The following is a 17457-nucleotide window of genomic DNA, read 5'->3' as shown; positions in this document are numbered from 1 at the left end:
TGAAACGGGAGGGACACGTGGCCAAGCCCTGCCTGGCGCCGGAGGGATCGAACCCCCTGCAGCCACGGACCCTCCAGGGGCGCAGGAGCCGGGGGGGGGGCCCCGTGCAATGCTCACACCTTTATTGATACAAATGTACAAGGACACATCTTACAGTGGGGAGCGTGGCCCCGGCACGGGGCAGGACGCCCGGGGAGGGGGTTAAGGACGCCCGGGGAGGGGGGGGGACCCGCGGGCGCCCCAGTCCAGTGTAATGCCGTGGGTGGCCTCGGGGGTACCGGCCACCCAGAGAGGGGCTTTGTGGGGGGTGGGGGTACAAGGCCACCGCCGCCACGGACAGCTACAGAGGCTTATGTACAGGATAAGTTAGGCGCGTGCTGCGGGGCGGGCAGGGGGCTGTACAGAGGGACGCAGGCACCTACCCCGCAAGGCTGAGCACCAGCTCCTTGACGGTGCGGGGGGCACGAGGAACCCCGCACCCCGGCTCCCCAAAAAGGCCACTTGCAGCCACGCTCGCCCCAGGTGCCGGCTGCTGCCGGAGGGAAGGGAGACACGGAGAGTGTGGGGACCTGGGGAACAAGGGGTGGGGTACGCGGGCAGGCGCTCACTGCTTCTTCTCACGAGTGGTGATGGTGACCAGCTGCTTGGCGGCCTTGGCGATGTCGTAGGCACACTGGATGACCTGCTGGGTCAGGAGCTGGTAGTCCACGGTGGCGCCGGGCTCGGGGGGCACGGTCTTGCGGCACTCGCTCTGCAGCCGGTAGGCGCTGGCGTTGAGCAGCCGCAGGGAGCTCCGCACCGTCTCCAGTGCTGGTTTCTGTGGCAGAGCAGTGTCAGAACCTATGCTCAAGGGGTTGACAGTGTCTGGTGGGGACAACAACCACCCCAGGGACACACTGCTCCTCCTACCTTAGGGAAGAGCGATGCCATCTCTGTCACAGCCGAATGGATCTTCTCTGAGCAGGGCATGAAGCTGGGGGCAAGGAGAAAGGGTGAGCAACAAGGACAGCGGCTCCCGACCATGGCGAGTGACGAAGCATGGCCCCACCCCTGGTGTGGGTGTCCAGAAGCACCCCGAGGCTGTGCCCCAGTCCTACCTGTCATGCTTGGACTCTTGTGCTGCCCGCAGCAGCTCCTGGATATTCTTGGTGACCTGCTCAGTTTTGAGGATGACATCCTCCGTGCTGGGCAGGCCGGGGTCCAGCTCCCCGTCCAGTGGGTCCAGCTCATGGGGAAAATCCTCATCCTTGCTCAGATCCCCAAAGCGCTTTCCATCCATGCTGCAGGGACCAACCAACCGCCCTGGGTCAGTATCAGCCCGTCCCTGTGTTCCCAAGAACCCTGGTGCAGCCCTCAGCCCCACCACTCACCTGATCAGAACCTCACCGGCCTGTGTGTTGTCGTAGTCGCTGTCAGTGCCGCTGCCGTGCCGGTCCAGCTTGCTCTGGAGGGGAGGGGAGCAGTGTCAAGCCCTGCCCAGTCCCGTCCCCACACACAGGGCCAGGGGTTTCCCCATCCCAAGAGCTGCTCCCCGTTCCTGATACGTCACCATGTGTCGGGCACCATCAGAGGGGCAGGAGAGCAGCGGGGAGGATGGAGGGAAGGGCACCGAGGAGGCAGATGGACCTTTCCGGATCTGGAGGGAGAAAAGAGAGGGAGCCCATGCTGAACGGGGTGGAGAAGGGTGTGGAGCCGACCCCGGTGACGTGCAGGGGAGGACGAGCACAGGGGACACCGCCACCCTGCATGCAGGAACATCCCGCAGCTGCCATCCCTTGGGGAGGTCCCCGGCCTGACCCAGGGGGGTGCAGGGCGGCGGGGGGACAGGACATCCCAAAGGCCACATCCTGGGCAGGCGACAGCCACCATGTCCCATGCAGGAGCCGCCCCCGCTGCGGCCCCCTTACCCGGTACACGCTGGCCGGGATGTGCATGGAGTACAGAGCCTCGTCCTCCACCTCCTGGCGACACACGAAAGGTTACGGCCCCGTGGGGATGGGCCCCAGCACCCTGTGGGGCTGGGGGACCGCTGCGCCCCAAAACCCTCCCGCCCACCCCAGCACACTCACGCTGGGGCTGAAGGGCTGGAGCCGCGTCACCAGCTCCTCCACCGGCTGCCCGAAGGGTTTCAGCGCCGAGCCCGGCTCGTACATGGAGAAGGCCTGGCGGTCCCGGCGGGCCGTGCCCGGGGGAGGCCCATGCTCCGGCCGCTCGCTGGGGGCCGGGGTTGGATGTGCGGGACCAGTCTGCTGCCGGATCTGCGTGTTCTCTGCCTGCAGCTTGTGGATCTGCACCCGCGAGAAGGGGAAAGGCATCAGCGAGGGTGGGGGGATACGCTGAGGAGGGGAGTCCCGCTGGCCCCACACCCACCTCACGCTGCAGCCGGCGCAGCTCATCGCTCAGGCTGTTGTTCACCTTCATCAGCTGCTGCACCTTGGCCTCAGAGGCAGCCAGAGCCTTCTTCACCTCCAGGTACTCCTGCAGCGTGATGGGGCCATCTGACAGGTCGGAGGAGTCCATGCTCTGCAGGGAGAGGAGCTCAGTGCTAGGATCCCAGAGCCGGGGGTCTGGGTGGGGGTCCAGGCGGGGGCCCGGGCTCACCCTGGCGCGGTTGTTGCGGGAGGCGTTGCGCAGCAGCTCCTGGTCTGTGTCCTCGTCAGAGGCGACGCTGTCGTAGTCGTGCTGGTCGTCCAGGTCACTCTGGCTCCGCAGCGAGTAGTCGAGGGCGTCTGGGGGAGGGCAGGGCGGGTGCTGAGCACAGGCCAGGGGGGAGTGCTCAGCCCCACCTCTCTGCCCTCCGTGCCTCACCTGTGGGGCTGAGCAGACTCTTCCCTTGCTGCCGGCGCTTGGCTTCCCCGAGGATGTCGATGAGCAAGGTGGCAAACTCCCTGGCGTTGAACCTGGCCAGTTTTTGCCGGCCCTGGGGGCAGAAAGGGAAAAAACGGGGTGAGCAGGGGTCTGGTGTGCACAGGGGGGATGGTGTGGCCTAGAGGGGGCCTCACCTGGTTGCGCGTGGCCGAGTACTCGGGGTTGACAGGGAGGAAGGGGACGGCGCTGCGCTCCGTCACCAGCGTGCTGTGGTTCTGCGTCGTCAGCCAGACTGCAGGAAGGCACCTGGTGTCAGACCCCCGGGACACAGGGGCTGCACGCCCCCAGACAGGCAGGCTGCAGGGCCCGGAGCCGGCAGGACGCAGGCGCGGGCGCAGGGCCAGCCTGCTGGGGTTGGGAGTGGAGCCTGGCCGGACTGACGGGAATCACCTCCCCCAGCCACCCAGCAAGGGCTGGAGTCCCCCCATAACCCCCTAACAGGACCCCCCCACGCTCTTCACCCCTCCAAGCACCAGCTCAGCACCGCCCAGCTGGCGGGAAGATGGTTTGACACGTCTGTCGGCACCCACCCCCGCCCAGGGAAAAGCGACAACCCCCACCCTGCCACCCCCCAGATCGGGGGCACCGCTGCAGGCTGAGCCCCCATCCCTGGGGGATCCCGGCACCCACCTCCGGCAGCACCCCAGCCCGGGCGCCCAGCGGCGGCCCCTCGCTCTGAGCGAACCCTCCCGGCCGGAGGAATGAAGAAGGAGGGGCCTGCGGTCCCGGCGGACGCATCCGGATCGGGGGGAGCGCAGGGCAGAGCCGCGGCCCCGCCGGCTGCTCCTCCCCGCACCGTGTCGCCCGCCCTGGCCCTGGGGGGCTGCACCCCGCTCACCCGCGTCGTTCTCCCGACGGTCCACCTCGTCGTACACGTCCATGGCCAGCTCCTCGAAGAGGCGGTTGCTGAGCTGCAGCAGCACAGGGGACAGCGTCAGGCAGGATGGGAGGAGCAGGCGGGACACCCCCCCCAGCCCTGCCCTGGCCCCCACTCACCGCCTGCAGCTTCTTCTTGGCTGCCTTGGCCAGCTCAGAGAGGTCCAGGCTGGGGGGTACAGGGAGGGGGGAAACAAAAAGCGGGGGTTATTCCTGGCCTCTTCCCACCGAAACGGTCCCCAGCTGCACCCCAACAAGACAGGGAGCACCCCCCTCAGGCACTGGGGGCTTCACCAAGCAGGGCTGGCGGGCAGGCACAGGGGGATGAGGTGGCAGGGGGCGAGCGGGACCCCCCTCCCCGAGTGCCCCCCAGGTGCCAGGCTGGGCCGAGCGGCCGGGGCTGCAGGGGGGGACCATGCCAGCAGCATGGGGGGGCCCCCCGAGCCGAGAGCCGAGCGGACAATACCTCTGTGCCATGCACTTTGGGCGCACCCTGCGCTCCGGAGAAGGCAGCGGAGGGAAGAACAGGATAAAGGCGGACGTTAAACGCGCGGGCACGCCGGCCCCCCACCCCCCAGGGATGCTCCAGTGACCGGGGTCCCCCCCTCAGCCCAGCGGGGATGCCGGGGGGGACATGGGACAGGGCAGCGGGGCCAGGGGTGCCAGGCACTCACCTGTCAGCCATCTGCGGGATGATGTAGTGCCCATTCTTGTGGTCTGCACAAAGAGAGGGGTGGTGAGCAGGGCCACGCCATCCCTCCAGGGTAACCCCCTCACCCCAAGACCCCCTCGCTCACCCGGCTTCCTGCCGCAGAGGTAGAAGGCCAGCCGGTCAGTCAGCTCGTACTGGCACTCCACCAGCCGCTCCGCCAGCTCGTGCTGGGCTGCCTGCCTGTGGGAGGGCCGGCAGGGGTGATGCCCACCCTAGGTGGGGGCGCAGGCAGGGGTGACCCCCTTCCCTGCCCTCACCTGGCATAGTCAATGGGGGTCCGGCCGTTCACGTCGGGCGCCCCGGGGTCGGCACCGTAGACCACCAGCAGCTCTGCCTGCAGGATCTGCCCGGCCTTGGCAGCCACGTGCAGCGGTGTGGTGCCCTTCTCCTGCGGGCATGGGCAGCCTCAGCCCCGCAGCCCATGTGTGGCATGGGGCTCCAGGACCCCTCTGGGCCCCACACCACCTCTGGGGTCCCCGAGCCCCACCAGAGCTCACCGGGTGGAAGAAGTTGGCCTGGGCACCCAGCGAGAGCAGGCGCAGGCAGGTCTCCAGGTTCCCTGTCCGCACGCTCGAGTGCAATTGCTGCAGAGGAGAGAGCTGGTGATGAGGGGATCTGACCCCACCGCCACGGGGGCGTCCCTGAGCCCCCACCCCACCTTGCTGAGGTCCTTGGCAGTGACGCCGTCATCATCCCGGCAGGGCAGCTTGTGGACGAAGGCCAGCATCTGGTACTTGGCACGGATGAACTCTGACTTGGTGGGGCTGGGGGCAAGCAGCAAGTTTTGGGGTAAGGAGGGGGCTCCCAGCCAGTGCTGACCCCCTCCCCACGGCACAGGGGGCACTTACTGCACTTTGTCCTGGGGGTTTGCCTTCCGGCGCCCGCTCTGCACCTGCGCTGGATCCAGCAGAGAGTGCTCCCAGATGGAGTTAGCCCCATTGCTCGCCAAGGTGTGCACCATCTGCGGGGGACAGGCAGGGCCCAGTGGGCATGGGGGGTGGTTCCCAGTGCCCATCTCCCCACATTCCAGTGTCCCCAGCACCCACCTGGAGCAGGGTGGCGGGCCAGGGGCTGTGGCGCAGGTGCTTGACGATGGAGATGTGGCGGCCCAGGCTGCGGTGCACGCTGCAGCACTCATCGCAGATGAGCACCCCGCGGTTGATCGACGCCCAGCCAGGGTCTGGGGGTGGCATGGGGGTGTCAGCGGGCGTCCCCTCCCCATGAGGTCCCCTCCCCATGCATCCAGCCGGCAGGGGGGATGTGTTGCCACAGCAACCATTTCCCGAGAGATGGAGAGGGGCTCAGCCCATCACCAGGGGAAACCCACGGGTTTCCCATAGCAACCACCAGCCAAAAAGGGGGCAGGGTTTGGCCCCCCACCATCAGGAGGACAGCTGGCGGCAGGGACGATGCCAGCACACCCTGATCGGGGGCACCCTGGCTCACTGCGAGGTCACTCACCCCCGGGAGCCCCTGGCTGGGTGTTTGGGGGGTCCTGGATGGGGGCGGCGTGCCCCACAGTGGGTGGGCACCCCTAGTCCATGGGCTCCTACGTAGGGCGGTCACCAGCTCTGCAGCCTCAGCCCCCCAGCACAGCCAGCCCACAGGACACCCCAGCTCCGGGGCAGGTGCCATGGCCCCCCACGCTGCCGTGCCCCTCCGGCCCCGCCGCCGGCCCCGGCCTGCCGGACTGGAGCCCTTTGTGTCCCCGCCGGGAACAAAGGGCCGCTTGAGCAGCCGCGCTGGCCCCGCGCTGGCACCAGCCCCGGCACCCGCGGGGGCACCGCTCCCGGCCAGGCAGCGGCTCCCCACGCCTGCGCCCCGAAAAACGGGTCTTGGGGACGAGGGGGTCTGGTCCCGCCGTGTGGCCGTTGAGCCGCAGCTGTTCACAGCAGAATGAGGACAGGATTTGAGCACCCCCGCTGGGTCACAGCCCCCTGCTCCCGGGAAACGCAGCCAGGCTCGGGGTGACGATGCTGAATCGCTCCCAGGTGTCCCCTGGATGGGGCAGTCCTGCCACCCTCTGCCCAGCCCCAGTCCCTCCCCTTGTTTCTGTAGGTCCTGCACAAACACCACACTGTCCCACGGAGCGGGCAGCCCGGGGACACAGGGGCTGGGGGGGTGGCCGCACTGGCCTGACCGATGGCCCCGAGGGGGGACAGTGGCCCCACGACCTCACAGGGGCAGGCAGGGAGCCCAGCCTCCCCCACTTCCTTCCTCCCTGCAGGGTCCCGGACCCCTCCCCACGCCCCCCCCTCCCCCCCCAGAGCCCTGAGGACACCGTTTTGGGGGTCACGGCATCCTGCCATGCTGCAGTGCCCCGGGGCCGGGGTGGGGTGCCCGGGGGGAGCGGTGGCCCCCCCCAGCCTGGCAGCCCCGCGCACGCAGATGGCAGCGCCTTGGCAGCCGGTGCGGCGGCATCTGCGCCTTCGCACCCGCTGCCCACGGCCACCGCCGGGAACAGAACGCTTCATGCGGGGGGAGCCGGCCCGCGGCCCCCCAAACCGGGTGGATCCAGGGTATCCCCGGGGCAACAGCCCCTCCGGCCCTAGGACAGCTGGGATGCGGTGGGATACGGGTGGGCGCTGCAGCAGCTCGAGGAGCGCTGGCACAGGGACACCCCAAACCCTGGGAGGATCCCGGAGTCCAAGGGAGCTCCCAGCACCTCAATCGCTCCATCGGGATGCGGGCTGACACCGGGACCCCCAGCACTCGGCGCCGCACTGGTGATGGCAGGGCTGGGGCCAGCCGGCATCCGTGCGTGGGGCCAAGGGAGGCCGGGCAGAGCGAGCGGAGCACCCCACGGGCACTCCCCCATGCCGGGCCGGGCAGCGCATCCCCGGCAGCGACAGCGGGTGCTCCCAGCGCGCTAGGAAACGGCCTCTGGACTTTATAACTCATTTCCTCCCATGGCTGCCAGGCGATAAGAGATTGGAAGAAACCGGTTTCCATTTCCCCTGGCCGCAGCAGGGAGCCCCGGCACCGCCCCGGGAACCCCTGGCCCCCCGCTTGCCCGCCGGCACGGGGGATGCCTGGAGGCAGGGCAGCCTTTCGCCCACGCGTGCCGACAGCTCTCCTGGCAGGATCCGGCCATTGGCACGTGGCCGGAATAATTTCGGCACAGCCTTGGCCCGCGGGCAGCTTTCCGGGGCCGGCTCGGAGACCCGTTCATTCATTGCCGTGGGGGCCACCTGCACCGGCTGCGGGCAGGTTTGGGGTCCGGCCCTCCCGCGGGCAGGGTTTGGGGGGCCAAACCCACCGTGACGCCCACGGGCGCGTGGGGGCTGCGGGCACCGGCACCGCCGGGGATGGGAATGGTCTTGCCCAGGCTCGGCTCTGGCTTGCAGCCGCCCGGCCCACCCAACCGGCACCGCCAAGCGCGGATCCGGCTGGGGTGGGTGCTGGTTCTGGGCTGCAGGAGGGTGTCCCCCCTCCCCGCCCTGCCATTTACAGGGTCACCAGCGCTGCCGGCGCGTCCCCAGCCTGTGCCAGCGGCCCCCGCGCTGGGGTGAGAAAGCTGCGGGTGGTGCAGGGGGGCGGGGGGAACGCGGGGCGCGCTGGAGCGGCACGGAGCAGGGCATGCGGGGGTATCGGGGTCGCGTCTGGAGCGCATGAGGGTATTCCAGGAGGCTACAAGGGGGTGCACCGTGAGGTTCATGCAGGCGTTTCGTCTGGGGGCACATCAGCGGGTTCGCGGGGGGCACACGGGGGACTCGATGGGGCTCCCTTGGGTGTGCAGAGTGGGGAGCAGAAAGGAATAACCGGGGCGATCCCGGGGGCACTCAGGTAGGGCGCAAAGGGGTCTGGATGTGGGGCGTAGAAGGCGATGCAGAAGGGGTCACGGGGAGCAGTCCGGGGGGCAAACACCTCGGGGGTACAGAGGAGGTGCGGGGGACGCCAAGGGGCGCACAGGGGGCTCTCGGTGGGGCGGGGGGCGCGCAGGGCGGGCCCCGGGGGGCGGCAGGAGGCGCGGGGGGGCCGTGCCGGTGCCGATGCGGGGGGGCCCTTACCTGGAGCGCTGCAGTCGGCGCACACCTCTGCCCGCGGCGCCTTCCGGGACATCCTCAGCGGCGAGGCGGGCCCGGGCCCGGGCCTCTGCGCCAGCGTGGGGCGGCGGCGGCGCCCCCGGGCCCGCCGGGGGAGCGGCGGCGGGGAAGGGGGTGGGGGCCGGGCGGCGGGGAAAGGGGCGGCGGGGCCCGGGGCGGCGGGGCCGGGGGCTGCCGGCTGCTCCCAGCGCCCGGCGGCTCCGCAGGAAGCGGCGCAGGCCCGGCCCCGGCGGAGGAGGGGCCGCACCGCCCCCGCCCCGCCACCGGCAGCGCTGCCGCGGCCGCCCCGCACCGGCACCGGCGCCGCCCCGCGCTCGCAGCCGCACCCGAACCCGCACCCGCGCCGGCACCGCCCCGCACACGGACACGGACACGCACCGGCGCCGCCCCCGCCCCGCACACGGACACGGACCCGCGCACCGATTCGCACGGGCACCGGCGCCGCCCCCGACCCGCACCCGCACCTGCAAACGCCCCCTCGGGCAGCACGGCCCCGCTACCGGACCCGGGCACCTCACCCGGGCACCTGCTGGGCATCAGACCTGCCCTTGCCCTGCTCCTGATCCCGGGCATCCCCTCGTCCTGACCCCGGTGCCCGTCCTCGGTGCACTCACGGTCTCATTTTGAGCCCTGAGCGCTGTCCTGGTCCTGCTCTTTCTCCCGGCCCTTGTCCTGTTTATCCTGGAGGGATAAACACTTGTCCCATTCCTATTCCGGGTGCTGTGTAACGCAGTCCCAGCCCAGGGCACCCCCAAATTGCTTCAGTCCTGCTCTGGACACTTGTTCTGGATGCAGCCGCAGTCCTGGGGCACCCCCAGCCCTGTCCCCAGCGCCACCTGTGACACTGCACCCCAGGGCACACCCCTTCTCCAGGACACTGGGGCGGGCCACACGCCCCTTAGGGCGCTCGGCGGGCGATTTTGGGGGCGGGTGGGGGGATTGGGCACTATCCGGTGACTGCTCCTTGCTGTGACCCTTTAAGCACTCGGACCAGCGGGGACACCCCATGGGGACCCCACAGACAGCTTGTGGGGGGTCAGAGCCCGGCGGGGGCCAGGGCAGCGGGGCCGCACCGTGTCCCCAGCGCGGCGGGGTGACCTCACCGCGGGGAGGTGGCACATGACGTCATGGGGCAGCGGGATGGGGGATGCTGTGCGGGGACAGGGGCGGGGGGATGCCACCACCGCCACCGCCGCGGCCGAGCGGAGAATAACGCCGGGGGAGGGTGGTTCCCCCCCACGGCAGGGTGGGGAGCGGCGGGGTGGGGGGACAGGAGCGTGGCGCCGGCGGAGGCCGGGGCGGCCGCAGAGGCCCAGCCTTGCATTGTTCTCGGGCGGCAGCCGGAAAACGCGACGCCCGCCCGGGAGAGACGCAGGCGGAAAAGGAAACGGGGCTGGGGGCCCGTGCCTGGCGCTGCGGGGGGCGGGAGTCGGGGTCCCCCCACGGCCCCCACCTGGCCCCCACCTGCCGCCTTCACCGCTGCCATATGCTCGGGCCCGCTGCCCCGCTGGGGGAGCGGAGGTCAGCTGGGAGGGGGAAGATCAGCCTGGGAAAGGGGGGAATTTGGGGAGGATGCCGGTGGCCAGCGGGGTGCCCCTCTGCAGATCCCCACCCCCCGCGGGATGGGAGGCCGCGGTGATGGGCTGAGCGGTGCGGGAGAGGGGCGAGGAAAGAGGAGGATGAAGAGGAGGAAGAAGAAAGGGGCGATGACGGGCAGGGCAACTACAAGTCCCATGAGGCCGGGCGGTGCGGGGGGGGCCGGGGAAGCACCGGGCGGGAGGTGGCGGCCCGCCCCGCCCCGCGTCCCCCCCGCTCCGCGCCGCCCCGCGCCGCGCCCGCCGCGCCGCTCCAGCATGCACGGAGGATGCTCGCGTCTTGCTCGGGCAGGAAGGGGCCGGAGGGCAGGTACCCGCTGCACTACCTCGTCTGGCACAACCGCGCCCGTGACCTGGACCGGGAGCTCAGCGCCAAGCAGGTGGGGCGGCGCGGGGACACTCCCGGCCCGGCACGGCCCGGCTCCGCTCGGCTGGGCTCGGGCTGATGCAATGCTCGGGGCCGGGGTGAGGATGAGGATGGAGATGAGGGGGGGGGTGATAAGGACGGGGTCGCTCTCTGAGCTGGCGGGGCTCTTGGGGTGTGGTGCGTGTCCCCACCTGCTCCCCGGGACTGTGCCTGCTGCCCCCGGGGCTGCCGGGGAGCCGTGGGTACCACCCGCCGGTCCTCTGCATCCTCCAGCGCACGCAGCCCCGAGCATCGCCCCGCACGTGTCCCCAGCTCCCCGCTAGGCCTCTGCAGACCCCCGGCCCGCACCCCTCTGCTCAGGGTACTGCCACCCCCCTTCAGCTCCCCACTGTCAGGCTGAGCCCCTCTGGGGGCGGGGGAACAAGGCCCTGATGGTGCCGGGGCTCAGCCCCCCCAGCCTCACCAGGGTTCTTCTCAGGGTGAGGGGATCCACTTTGTCCCTCAGCCCGGGAACCTCCCAGCCGCCCGGTGATGGAGCGGGGTGTGGGTGCTTCCCCGGCGGGTTCCCAGCCTCCCTCTCCCCCGTGGCGTTGCAATTCAGGTAATTAAAACCCAACCCCGAAGACGCAGGAAACCGCAGGCGCTGGAGGGAGGCTGCCGGGGAAGCTGTGCTGAGCATCCCCAGTGTCTCGGCGCGGGTCCTCAAAGCCCAAGGCACTGAGGGCCGTGCTGGATGGACCCTGGTGATGCGTGAAACGGGGGTCATTGTGCTGCCAGGCTCCCGCCGGGATGCAGGCGATGGCTCCCGCCACACCCGTCTCCATTGTGGGGTCCAGCCGGAGGCTGCGCCAAGCATCGCCCCGGTCTCCCACCCCGTGGCCAGTGTTTTTATTTTCTTGCTGATTTGGGGTCACTTTTCCCAGGAACCCAGCGCGGCAGAGATCAAAGCTGGGCTCGGCAGACGGGGGGGAGGCGGAGGGGCTGGGGGGGGCTCTGCCCCGCTCGTCTGCAGAGAGGCTCCAGCCCTCCAGCCTGCGGAGTAGAGGGGCTCTGCTCTGGCCCCCACTGGCATTTGCAGAGCCAGCCATGTGTGTACCCCAGGGGTGCACGGGGTGGGGCCCGTGGGTGCTGCAGGTGGGGGCTTGGGGGAAGGAGGTGAGGGCCAGCCCAGGCTCCCTGCTCGGTCCAGGGCATCCAGGGACACGGCTCAGCCCTTATCCCTGCCAGAGCATCCTCCAGGTAAGGGGTTGAGGCTGGTGCTGTGTGAAATGCTGGAGGCTGGGTGCCCCCCTGCTCGGGGCTCTGCCCTCCCTCTTCACTGGTGATCCCCACAGGGCAGAGGCTCCACGTGCTGCCCCTCCCCAGTGCAGGTGTTTGGGATTGGAAGCACTGGGGCAGCTGAGAGCGTTGCTCCTCCCCATGTCCTCATAAGAGCTTGGTGTCTGTCACCCCCAAATTGTCACCATGAGCTCCCATCCACACTTGCCTCCACAAGGGAGCAAGGGTCAGTGGGTGCCCTTCACAGGGACACCACGAGGATGTGGCAGGCAGTGACGTGGAGCCTGTTGTGTCAGGACACCCCTCACCACAGCCTGTCCCCTCAGGCATGACACGGACCCGGGGCTGCACAGGGACAGCAGTGCCTGGCACCATCTACCCGTGATGGCTCACGTCCCCTGTTGCTACCCAGGCACAGGAGCTGGGGTTCTCCAACCCAGGGACAACCCCAGTGGAGGGACGTGCAGTGCCACGTGCCTGGCTGGCACAGGAGGAGCGACTGAGCTGCGGTTCTGCGCTGCACCGCTGCCGCCCCAAAGCCGCCCCCGTCCCTGTCCCCATCCCCGGTGGGTGTCACGGCCCCAGGATGGGCAGCGCCTGGAGGTCTCTGCTGTGGTCCCCAAGCCAGAGCCAACCCAACACCAGGGCTCAGGACTGAGCTCTTGCTGGCAAAATCTGGGTCACGCCGTGTCCCCTGGGGTGGCTCCAGCACCATGTCCCCACACTCGGGACCCTCACGCTGCCCAGCGCTGGGGCAGGGCTGCAGCTGGGGAGCCCCACTGAGCCCACAGCCCCCGCCCCCAGCTGGGGGGCGATTGCCTTAATTAGAGTCGTTTCATTAGTGCAATTAAGAAGCAGCAGTCGCCTGGAGAGCATTGGAGCAGTACATTGACTCCCAGGAAATTGGGGTTATTTTGTTTTGCTCCGGTGGTGTGGGCGGACTGGGGGGTTCCCCTACCTGGTGAGTCCCTGGGGATGAGGGGCATGGGAATACCCACAGCCTGGGCAGGGATGGGAACACCCCTGGGGCAGCAGGAATGCAGGACGTACCCAGGTGGAGCCAGGGGTGTGCTGCAGGTGAAACTCTGGGCACCAGGGAGCCCATGCTCCATCTCTGCCCATGCCCAAACACCTCTGGCTGCCCCATCCCAGCTGGCACCTTTTGGTCCTGTGCCCCAGGTTTGTTCTCCTGAGGGTGGCCTCCCCAAAACCAATTATCTGGGGACTGCCCCACTGCCTCCTGCCCTGGCAGCATCTCAGTGCCCCTCTCCGGGCACAAGGCTTCTACCCCAGCTGGGTGCTCGGGGCACAGAGGTGTGCCCCCCCTTCCCCAAGCCACGTCCTCTTCTGGGCACGGGTGTGACGCCGCTTTCTACGTGGGGAACGGGGCCCGTGGGTGCCAGGGGTGCCCACCCGCCACCGCACCAGGGATTCCTCAGGGCTGGCCGGGCGCCAGGCTCCGGCTTTGGCACAAACAACGGCAGCCCCAGCGACGGCTCCCCAGGGCCCCGGGGATCCTCCGAGCAGCCGCTCCGCTCCCGCAGCCGCCCGCCCCCGGCTCAGGCAGGGGAACACGTGCGCCCGCCGCAGCCCACGGCGCCCGCCGCGCTCCCGGCCCTGGCGGAGGGGGGCTGCCAGCAGCTGCTGCCTGGCAACTGGGCACAGCCCCCCTCCCAAATCCCAGTGGTGGGGGCTTTTCTGGAGCTCGCAGCTGCATGGAGATGTGCAGAGCTCCGTGCTCTGTGCCAGGGGCATCTGTGCCTCTGCTCTGTGCCCGCCTGGTGGGTGCAGCCCAGCCTGGCTGTGACCAGGTGTGCTGGGTGCTGGCAGCCACCACCGCTCTCCATGGGTCTGGCAGTGGCAGCAGGGAGAGGCTTTTGAGGTGCCTCTCTTGGGAGATGTCAGGGCTGCGGGTGCTGTCCCAGATATTGTCAGATGCTGGCTGCTTTCTGCGTCTGGGCGCTGCACATCTGTGGGAGAGCACTGGAGGGCAAGGTCCGGCCACCCCAGTGATCTCAGAGCCTCATTCCTTCCCGGCAGGCCGACATCGAGCAGCTGGACCCCCGAGGACGCACTCCCCTGCACCTGGCCACCACGCTGGGCCACCTCGAGTGTGCCAGGGTGCTGCTGAAGCATGGCGCCGACGTGGGCAAGGAGAACCGCAGTGGATGGACAGGTGAGCGGGTGGCTGCTGCCCTCCATCCTCCTTCAAGCTGCCCTGGACGCAGGCACGGGCACGGAGATGGGCGTGGGCACGAGCGTGGACACAGATGTGGACGTGGACATGGGCACAGGCACAGTTGTGCTCACCCTGGTGCTGCAGCTCCCATGCCCACGGGGTGCTCCGTGCCTGTGGCTCCTGCGCAGTGCCCAGCTCTGCAGTGCCATGTGTGCCATGGCCCCGGACGCTGTCCCTTTGCCCCGCAGTCCTGCAGGAGGCTGTGAGCACCCGTGACCTGGAGCTGGTGCAGCTGGTCCTGCGCTACCGCGACTACCAGAGAGCCATCAAGCGCCTGGCCGGGATCCCCGTGCTGCTGGAGAAGCTGCGGAAGGTACCTCCCTCCCTCGGCAGGGGCTGCAGGGGCTGCGGCCACGGGCTTCCCCTGACCCCTCCGTGCTCTCCACAGGCCCAGGACTTCTACGTGGAGATGAAGTGGGAGTTCACCAGCTGGGGTGAGCTCGGGGCTCAGCGTGGCTGTGGGGGGAGTGGGAATTTCCCAGCAGAGTCCCCCAGCCCCAGCATCCATCCCCATCCCCAGGTTGGGGGTCACCTGCCCCCTTGGCCCCCGACACCCCAAGCTTGCAGAACCCCATCCCGCCAAGGCATCGCGTTCCCCAGGTGCGTCCCCCACCCAGCCCAGCGCTGGCAGCCCCCTCGGGGGGTGCAGATGTCCCCGTCCCCAGCCGGGCTATGGGCGTTTCTCCCCAGTGCCCCTGGTGTCCAAGATCTGCCCCAGCGACACCTACAAGGTGTGGAAGAGCGGCCAGAACCTGCGGGTGGACACCACACTGCTGGGCTTCGACCATATGACCTGGCAGCGGGGCAACCGCAGCTTCGTCTTTCGGGGACAAGGTGAGGTGACGCCGGCGTGTCCCCCTCACTGGGGAGCGGTGCCGGGTGACACGGTGGGGACCGTGCTCGTCCTGACCCCGTCCCCTGCAGACAGCAGTGCGGTGGTGATGGAGATCGACCACGACAGGCGGGTGGTCTACTCAGAGACTCTGGCCCTGGCTGGCCACGACCAGGAGGTGCTGCTGGCTGCTGTGCAGCCCACCGAGGAGCAGGTGATGGGGCGGCTGACGGCCCCCGTCGTCACCACCCAGCTCGACACCAAGAACATCGCCTTCGAGAGGTGGGCTGGGGTGGCACCGAGCCCGCCCCCGGGGGTGCCGGCGCCCCGGGCTGTCCGAGCGAGCTCATGGTGCCCTGTCACCCCAGGAACAAGTCCGGGATCCTGGGCTGGAGGAGCGAGAAGACGGAAATGGTGAATGGGTATGAGGCCAAGGTGAGGGGCAGGGAGCTGAGCTGCCCGCCGTGGGTGTGTGGTTGGATGCAGCTGTGAGGTGCCCCCCTCTGCCGTTCCCTGTCCTCGGCCAGGTCTATGGCGCTTCCAACGTGGAGCTGATCACGCGGACACGGACCGAGCACCTCTCAGACCAGCACAAGGGCAAGAGCAAAGGTGGAGCCAGCACGGGCTGGGCGGGCGGGGCACCCCCGGCCCTGCCCTCACCCCCTCCTCTCCCACAGGCTGTAAGACCCCCCTGCAGTCCTTCCTGGGCATCGCTGAGCAGCACGTGGGGCCCAACAATGGGGTGAGCGGCTCAGGGGTGGGAGGGGGTGGCCCTGCGGTCAGACCTCCCCTCTCACCCCACGGGGCTGTCCCGCCGTGCAGACGCTGATCACGCAGACACTGAGCCACGCCAACCCCACCGCCATCACCCCTGAGGAGTACTTCAACCCCAACTTCGAGCTGGGCAACCGGGACATGGGGCGGCCCATGGAGCTCACCACCAAGACACAGAAGTGAGAGGGAGAGGAGCAGACGGGGACTCCCTGTGTGCCCACCTCCACTGCTGCAGAGCGAGGGGTGGGGACAGATGGGGGTCCCCAGCCCAACGCCTGTCCCTGGCAGGTTCAAGGCGAAGCTGTGGCTGTGTGAGGACCACCCACTGTCCCTCTGCGAGCAGGTTGCCCCCATCATCGACCTCATGGCAATAAGCAACGCGCTCTTCGCCAAACTGCGGGACTTCATCACCCTGCGCCTCCCGCCCGGCTTCCCCGTCAAGATTGGTATGGACTGGGCTCTGCTGCTGACCCAGCTGGCACAGCCGGCTTCCCTCCTCCTCCTTTTCCCTTTTCCTGCAGAAATCCCCATCTTCCATATCCTCAACGCCCGAATAACCTTCGGCAACCTCAATGGGTGTGACGAGCCAGTCAGCTCCCTGCGGCACAGCCCCAGCAGCGAGGCGCCCTCCCCCAGCAGCGACTCCTCCAGCGTCAGCAGCTCCAGCTCCCTCAGTATGTGGGGGGACAGGGGAAGGGGTTGCAGTGGGGTCTGGGGGTACAGCTGGTGGGGGTGGGTCACAGCAGGGTAAAGGACACATGACTGGCGGGGTGGAGTAGGAAGGGGGCACACAGGGAGCTCAGCCAGGCCGGCTCTGGTCTCCCCCCAGCGTCGTGCCGAGCGTGCGAGATGGACCCGGCGCTGTTCGAGGTGCCGCGGGGCTACAGCGTGGTGGGCACCCACCAGGACGCCCTGCGGGAGGACGAGGATGACCTGCTGCAGTTCGCCATCCAGCAGAGCCTGCTGGAAGCGGGCAGCGAGTACGACCAGGTGGGCACCGCCACCCCCTCACCTCATCCTGTCCCCCTGGCTGAGGGACCCCGCTGCCCACCCAGTCCCGATACCGCCTGGGATCCTCACTCCCCACACCTCTCCCCATCCCTACATCCATCCCACGGTGGCAGGTCAGAGTTCATGCTGGGGCAGGGGCTGGTTTTTGGGGTGCCACCCTCCAAGCGCCCCTCTGTCACCATCCACAGGTGACCATCTGGGAAGCACTGACCAACAGCAAGCCGGGCACCCACCCCTTGTCGCACGAGGGCCGCCGAGGAGACAGGTTGGTAAGGTCCGGCCAGCCCCTCTGGGGGAGTGGGCGTGGGCGCCGGACCCGAGGGGACCCCACTGAGCCCCTGCCGCCCCCAGGACTCCCCAGCACACGGCGTCCCCGCGTCCCCCCGCGGCCCCGTCGCCGGGGGGTGGCAGGGGGCCCGGGGCGCTGTTCCCCAGCTACGCCGAGCAGCTGCGCTTGGCCATGGCGCTGTCGGCGCGGGAGCAGGAGGAAGCGGAGCGCCGGACGCGCCAGGAGGAGGAGGACCTGCAGCGCATCCTGCAGCTCTCGCTGACGGAGAAGTGACCCCGCACCCCTGCTGAGCCCCTCGCCCACCCCCGTGGGGATGGGGACGCGGCCGGGGCCGTGTGTGGGGGCGCACAGGGGGAGCAGCGTGGGGGGAGCCGGTCCAAGAACTGCGGAGGGCAGACGGGGAAGGGGGGAGCAGGATTTGGCCCTGGAATGTCTCCAGAGCCGGGGCAGTATTGGGGTGAGGTGGGGGCACCCCACAGCGGCGCAGGGAGGGGGTGGGTGTTAACCCTGCACTGGGGAGAGCAACCCCACGGACTGTACCCCTTCTCCAGGCCAGCCCCACTCCCCCAG

The 17457-nt window shown here is 69.3% G+C and overlaps 2 protein-coding genes across 8 annotated transcripts; one reads left to right on the top strand and one right to left on the bottom strand.

Moving 5' to 3' along the window:
* Nucleotides 1-101: 101 nt before the first annotated feature.
* Nucleotides 102-8588, bottom strand: GIT1 (GIT ArfGAP 1). Of its 4 annotated transcripts, XM_040082579.1 has the most exons (22): nucleotides 8467-8588; nucleotides 5503-5636; nucleotides 5305-5417; nucleotides 5115-5220; nucleotides 4954-5040; nucleotides 4714-4844; nucleotides 4542-4636; nucleotides 4419-4461; nucleotides 4211-4237; nucleotides 3865-3913; nucleotides 3707-3779; nucleotides 3003-3100; nucleotides 2809-2920; nucleotides 2602-2729; nucleotides 2371-2523; nucleotides 2070-2288; nucleotides 1908-1961; nucleotides 1550-1636; nucleotides 1371-1444; nucleotides 1098-1280; nucleotides 910-973; nucleotides 102-817 (listed from the first exon to the last, which is right to left on the bottom strand). In XM_040082579.1, the coding sequence occupies exons 1-22, from the start codon at nucleotides 8516-8518 to the stop codon at nucleotides 605-607; spliced, it is 2295 nt and encodes a 764-aa protein (XP_039938513.1). In that variant the 5' UTR covers nucleotides 8519-8588; the 3' UTR covers nucleotides 102-604. The 4 variants fall into 4 exon arrangements, with proteins under 4 accessions (XP_039938513.1, XP_039938515.1, XP_039938514.1 ...); XM_040082581.1 differs by lacking the exon at nucleotides 1908-1961; XM_040082580.1 differs by lacking the exon at nucleotides 4211-4237.
* A 1761-nt stretch (nucleotides 8589-10349) lies between these two features.
* ANKRD13B (ankyrin repeat domain 13B) lies at nucleotides 10350-17181 on the top strand. Of its 4 annotated transcripts, XM_040082454.2 has the most exons (15): nucleotides 10350-10477; nucleotides 13783-13918; nucleotides 14170-14294; nucleotides 14370-14415; nucleotides 14672-14815; nucleotides 14906-15095; nucleotides 15182-15248; nucleotides 15341-15422; nucleotides 15491-15555; nucleotides 15636-15766; nucleotides 15876-16033; nucleotides 16109-16261; nucleotides 16417-16577; nucleotides 16787-16863; nucleotides 16950-17181. In XM_040082454.2, exons 1-15 carry the CDS (start codon nucleotides 10367-10369, stop codon nucleotides 17158-17160), a joined length of 1857 nt encoding a protein of 618 aa, XP_039938388.2. In that variant the 5' UTR covers nucleotides 10350-10366; the 3' UTR covers nucleotides 17161-17181. The 4 variants fall into 4 exon arrangements, with proteins under 4 accessions (XP_039938388.2, XP_058278986.1, XP_058278985.1 ...); XM_058423003.1 differs by having other exon boundaries at nucleotides 16178-16261; nucleotides 16787-17181; XM_058423002.1 differs by having other exon boundaries at nucleotides 15876-16261.
* Nucleotides 17182-17457: the final 276 nt, after the last annotated feature.

The sequence above is a fragment of the Hirundo rustica genome, chromosome 19 (assembly GCF_015227805.2).
Source record: "Hirundo rustica isolate bHirRus1 chromosome 19, bHirRus1.pri.v3, whole genome shotgun sequence".
NCBI classification, from domain to species: domain Eukaryota; kingdom Metazoa; phylum Chordata; class Aves; order Passeriformes; family Hirundinidae; genus Hirundo; species Hirundo rustica.
The sequence above is the reverse complement of the archived record's forward strand: the minus strand, read 5'-3'. Positions and strand labels throughout refer to the sequence as shown.